The 6284-nt window shown below is 43.1% G+C and overlaps 1 protein-coding gene across 1 annotated transcript; it reads left to right on the forward strand.

Annotated features, from left to right (window-relative positions):
- The first annotated feature begins 75 nt into the window (after positions 1-75).
- Positions 76-2593, forward strand: adra2a (adrenoceptor alpha 2A). Its single transcript, XM_048248409.1, has 2 exons — positions 76-641; positions 825-2593. The coding sequence occupies exon 2, from the start codon at positions 983-985 to the stop codon at positions 2222-2224; it is 1242 nt and encodes a 413-aa protein (XP_048104366.1). The 5' UTR covers positions 76-641; positions 825-982; the 3' UTR covers positions 2225-2593.
- The last annotated feature ends 3691 nt before the right edge of the window (positions 2594-6284 follow it).

The following is a 6284-nucleotide window of genomic DNA, read 5'->3' on the forward strand; positions in this document are numbered from 1 at the left end:
ATTACTTTATTTGTTGTAGACCTATCGTACGCTTCAAATGGCTTCTTTCTGGTTTGGAAAGAAATGAAAATACCTGTCCAAATAGCCAGATGTATCTATAGTCTGATGCTGATAAATGGTGTCTGCAGCCTACTAGTTTGTTTTAATCAATGTATGAAACTAATGAAATATATCATGTTAATTGTAATCTAACTTGAAAAATATGAAAGTTTATATACAGACATGCTTGGTGTTGGGTGGTATCCTAGAAGATCCGGGTTTCAAAGGTTCTTCGCTTTTATTTCCACGTGGTTCATCAGTGGGTGCTAAGCAACACCAACTTGGAGGCTGGTGTTATAAAGCGAGGGAGTGGCAGTAGCCCAACACAGCACAGGGGGAGTGTTTCCACAGACAGCGGCACAGCAGCCTAATATGATTATTGCGCTATTAGCTCAGTGCAGGAGGCAGCCGCAGATCGACTGTGGGCAACTCTGGAGAGAGGTCGCGAGAAGCTCATCCCTGCACTTTGAAAGCAATGCGCCATGAGAACCGTTTTGGCACACCAGTTTGTCCAGCATCGACTTTCTCGGGAATGAAGTTATTGTCAGGTTAACCTTATTTTGGAAATCCCAGTTAAACGGAGAGAGTCCGAATTGATAACGGTAAGCCTTTAATACGACTCTTCCAACTAATATTTACTTACCCTACAACGTCAAAACGATTCTAAAACTTAACACTGTCAATTGTAAATTTAAGGGAAAAAAGTTTGTTGATGGTATCCAGGCTTGTTTGCATAAAAAACAGAGAGGATGTTGCTCACCGCTATCTTTGTGTAAAATTTTCAGGGGAAAATGATTCTGCCACATGTCCAGGTGACTTATGACTGAAGGCAAGTTATATGCTTTCTCTTAATCAAACACTAGAGTCCTTGCTAACCTGTAAGACATAATGGACCCCTTCTAATAAGGTCACACGATTTTCCCTTGGGAAGCAGAAGTCCATAATGGGGTGTGACAATGTGACTAATGGAAGTGTTCCTGGAGGCCCACCTTACAGCATCGAGCTCTCCTTGCCCCTGACAGTGCTTGTGGGACTGCTAATCCTCTTGACAGTATTTGGAAATGTTCTTGTCGTCATCGCTGTGTTTACAAGCCGGGCCCTACGAGCCCCCCAGAACTTGTTCTTGGTCTCTTTGGCATCAGCTGACATCTTGGTGGCCACCCTGGTCATGCCGTTCTCGCTGGCAAATGAACTGATGGGCTACTGGTACTTTGGCAAAGTGTGGTGTGAGATCTACCTGGCCTTGGATGTTCTCTTCTGCACAGCATCCATAGCTCACCTGTGTGCCATCAGCCTGGACCGCTACTGGTCCATCACCCAGGCCATCGAGTACAACCTGAAGCGCACGCCCCGCAGGATCAAATGCATCATCTTCATCGTGTGGGTCATCGCCGCCGTCATTTCCTTCCCACCCTTGATCACCATGGAGAAGGAGAGCGCCAAGGAAGAGGGGCCCATGTGCAAGATCAACGAAGACAAGTGGTACATCATCTCCTCCAGCATCGGCTCCTTCTTCATGCCCTGCATCATCATGATCCTGGTTTACATCCGCATCTACCAGATCGCTAAAAAGAGGACCAGGGCCCCCCCGGGGGACCACAGGAAGAAGGAGGTGTACAAGAAGGCCAATGGCATTGTGGGTACCGGTGATGGGGGCGAAGACCATAAGCCGTACCACGAGAGGCTGAACGGCCAGCAGAAGCCCGAGGAGGAAGTGGTTGTGGTGGCGGAGGACAAGGGTGATGTCAACGGTGTGGACATGGAGGAGTCGTCGTCCTCAGACCACAAGGTGAGCAACCCTTGCTCTATGAAGAAAAAAAAGGCCAAAGGCAAGACCAAGCTGTGCCAGATCAAACCAGGAGACACAATCCCTAGGCTCGAGGCTCGCCAGAGCATCAAGGGGAGCCGCTGGAAGGGCAGGCAGAATCGTGAGAAGCGCTTCACCTTTGTTCTGGCTGTGGTCATCGGGGTGTTCGTCATATGCTGGTTCCCCTTCTTCTTCACCTACACGCTAACGGCCCTTTGTGACTCCTGCTGTGTCCCCATCACACTGTTTAAATTTTTCTTCTGGTTCGGTTACTGCAACAGTGCCCTGAACCCTATCATCTACACAATATTCAACAATGATTTCAGAAGGTCCTTCAAGAAAATCTTGTGCCGCGGGGACAGTAGGCGAGTGGTGTGATGTGTACGCTACTGCCATTGTTATGTTTCCACAGGCTGTGCGTAGATAAATGGCGCTCGTTCCCCAGTGACATATAATCCTAATGTGTTGAAAGCCATTTTGAGAAAGACTGTGTTTTTGCTGTGACCATTGATATGTTGTGTGTTATTTAAAATGTTGGCCTGTGAAACTATTTTTTTCAAAGCACATTTTCAATCACAATTCAAGTGGTTTGACATATAGCTTTTTTCTATTGTTGTAAAACGTAAATGTAAATCAGGTTTCTCGGCCAAGTATACTTTGTGTAAATGTTTCAATCACACAGAGGCATGTCATGTACTATTGTAAGAATCAAGCTATTTTCATTGTATTAAAGTGTATTTCTCCTTATTGTCTTGAATTATGGTATTATAATTGCTTTGTTGAAGTCAAATAATTGTGTGAAAGAAAAAAAAAAAAAAAAAAAAAACAACAGCAACAGAGCACATTGTGTTCTCGATTCATTTTGGACAGGCACAGCAGCACAACTGACCATTTATGAGAAAAATATATATAAATTAGCCACTGGACAAAATTGGAATTTAGAAATAAAATCTAACATCTAATCAGCAAGATCTTTTAAGGCATTCAGTGAAAGCCTTCCCTCAGATTTGTAAGATGAAAGGGCCATACTGTTGCTCCTTTAGCTGCAGATTGACAAGCAGCAGAGCATCAAGGCTCTGCTCTAATAAAATGTATCGTAAGCCAGGAAAAATCCACTAGTCTTCCACTGCAGTTTGGTCTGTTTTTGTCCTCAATACGGCACGACTCATTTAAAATCCCGGGTACTCTGGTATGCACCATTAAGCAGGGGATGTTGATCTTGTTAGACCGGAACTTGATTGACTGGTCTTTTGCACACTGCAAAACACACACACACCTGCCTGTCTGAGATCATTATAATATTTTGTCTTTGGTGAAATGGCACAAAATAATTTTTCAAACATGATCGAAACAGAATGTCGACAAATAATAACAACAGTATTAATAATTGTAAACACTATGAGAGAAATACGTGAGAGTTTCATCCGAGTGACCAAACAGCTGACACTGGGTCAAGTTTTCATTGCAAACATGTCGCACCAGCCCGTGTGCATGTAGCCGCCCTGATATGCTCAGCTGGAATCTGAACACACAACAAGACAGCCTGCCTAGCGAGGGAGCACAGCAGCAAAGCAGACGTAAGGTCAAAGCAGGGGCGCAGCTACCCATTTTTTGAGGGGTATGCAACAACAAATTGGCGCCCCAAAAAAAAAAAAAACACAAACAACTAGTAAAAGTAAAACAAAAGGCCAGTAATGTATTACATATTTTAAGAAATTCTGCCGATTTGAACTTGAAGTAGGCTATTATTAAATGTCGCATTGTCACTTTAAGAGAGTCTAAACGGTTCTCATAACGTCCTTTTGCCAGCTGTTGCTCACAAATGATAAGGCTGATTGATTCAACTCTAGCCTTATCCATCCTTATCCGCCACATTGACAGCACAATATTAAGTTATTACAAGGAGTCTTCATTGTTAGGAAATGGAATCATGTAATGAGTTGTTGCTAGTGTGACATTTCTTTTGCAGTTTGCCATTAAAAGTGCAGTATGAGCATGGTAGCCACCTAGCTATCTGAATGGAATAGGCTGTTTCAATCGGCATATGCTTAGCAAACGCTAGTTAGTCTGGTAACATGAGTAACATGAACATGAAACGTATGCTTCCAAGCACAGACGTCACACTTTTTTCTATTTTAGCCCCAGACAGCTTTTTTGCTTTATCCATCTTTTTCCATTGACGAAAACTCACTACTCGTACCTGCTCACTCAGCGCTCACGGCGCCCCCACTCCCTCTTCTATGTCAAAATTTTATGATGGAATCTTATGAGATAGGGCGCCTACTCCTGTTAGTCCTCTAAAATGTTATTTAACATTGGGGAAATGAAGAAATGATTTAGAAACGTACAACAGTAGCTACATATAGAATACACCAAATATATTATTATTATTATTACCATCGCTTTGGCGCCCCCATGGTTCTGCGCCCGTATGCGCCGCATATAGCGCATACCCACTTTTTGCGCCACTGGGTCAAAGAACCCCCCTAGAGATCTCTCCTCTGGGAACAGATCAATGGCCTTAAGAGTCCATACATCAACCTGCATTCCCCATATGAGACTTTTATGGCTCCACCATTAACCTAATTGGAAGGAGTGGCTGAGGGATAACAGGGAATATCTTAAATACACCAAACAACCACACATATTTAAGGTGTCATGACAGATGACAGTGTCTCACTATTTTCTTAGCAAAACATCTTTAATTATGACAACGAAATCTTTGAAGATATATCTACTTTGATAGATATATATTACTTTGTGTATAAGTGATGCATTCTAGTAAATAAATAAGTCATACTCTTACAAACAAACAAAAGACAGTTTACCTGGAAACAGAGAAATCACCCGGGAGTTTATACAATCATAAGACCTTTAAAATGATCCTTTAATGTTTCTACACAGAATGTATTTTGCAAGTTTATTTTCTCTGAATAGCTTATGGTCACAGCCGTCACAGTTTCTCATTTGTGGTGAAAAAACCCTGCACTGCAGAAGAGCACATACGTAATGCACCTCCTCTTGTCCCCTCGCAGATATGAAAATAGATGCTGAGCCAAAAAGCCTCCAGATATATCTCTCCCATGCACAAAGTTCTAATTTATATGCACAAGTGGGTATTCAGACGGTCCCGTAATTACGGTGAATGGCGATAATATGCGTTCCACTGTCATTAATGTCAGGTGGCACAAAACAAATGATGAGGTTTAAAGGAAGCTTATACAGAAGCGGTCCAATATCGCTGATAGATTACTGTTATTGTGCGCACAACTGGAATTGTTACAATAGTGCCCAAGGACCAAGCAACAGTTGGGGAAAACCTTTGAGTGCAGTGTGAGCTGTGGGACACCATAAGGGCAGACTGCAAATGGATGAGAGTGGGAGGTTATGGTGTCAAATGAGAAGTGATCGGGGTGGGTGTTGACTGACATCCTGTGGGAGTGAGGCCCATGTGGAGGCTGTGGCTGCTTATCTGAATGGTGGTGGTGGTGGGGGTTACTGAATGGTGGCCTCAGTCTCATCTCATCTCTGCAGGGAGACTCAGCAGTCCACAGCTATGGCACTGGATCAGACAGTGGAAGAGCAGCTGTACTCATGGATAGGCGTAGAATTGCCAAAACAAACAAAATACCTTTACATAAATTAAGCAGTCCTGGCAGTGTTCCAGATGAGCGACTCTGTAACAGCAGTGTGTGAGAGGGCTATAATGCCTGGGTGCTTTTGTTGTATCTGTGTGTGTGTGTGTGTGTGTGTGTGTGTGTCTGTGTGTGTGTGTGTGTGTGTGTGTGTGTGTGTGTGTGTGTGTGTGTGTGTGTGTGTGTGTGTGTGTGTGTGTGTGTGTGCATGTGTGTGTGTGTGTGTCTGTGTATGTCTGTGAGTGTGTTTGTGAGCTTCTTTGCTAGCAAACACCTGGCTTCTGTGTGTGTGTGTGTGTGTTTTGTATGTGTGTATGGAATTAAAAGTGATTAAGAGGCCTATTACTGTCCCATTATAGTTCAAATGAAGAGCTATTTACATTATTGTTAGGTTTTCTTCAATTTATGTGGCCTAAGTAGTTTATTTTTCCCATAAATGTTCTTCTCTGTTGAATTCATTCCTAACATTTGCTCTGTTCTGCTGGTTTCATATAGGCTATTTGCAGTTTTATGTATTTGAAATTGCCTTAGCCTCCTGTTCTCAACTGACGTGGAATTCTGTCTTCGATTTGCTTTTGCTACAGAACTCTGGAGGTTGTCATCTAATGTCTCCATATTTGAAACCAAACCCAAAGACCCCGAGGGTGATTTTAGAAGTCATAAATTAGTCCAGACACAGAACATGCACAGGATGGCCCATATTTATTCCAGGATTTAATTATGTAAGCCTTGCACACATCCAGTGGAGGCTAGACAGCAGCACCTGCAGAATTTCTATGCTTGAAAGAAGAGTCACTGCTGTG

The sequence above is a fragment of the Alosa alosa genome, chromosome 7, assembly GCF_017589495.1.
Source record: "Alosa alosa isolate M-15738 ecotype Scorff River chromosome 7, AALO_Geno_1.1, whole genome shotgun sequence".
NCBI lineage: Eukaryota > Metazoa > Chordata > Actinopteri > Clupeiformes > Clupeidae > Alosa > Alosa alosa.

Excerpts from the sequence above, each read along its gene's own strand:
- adra2a (XM_048248409.1), top strand. The coding sequence starts at position 983 with ATGGGGTGTGACAATGTGACTAATGGAAGTGTTCCTGGAGGCCCACCT.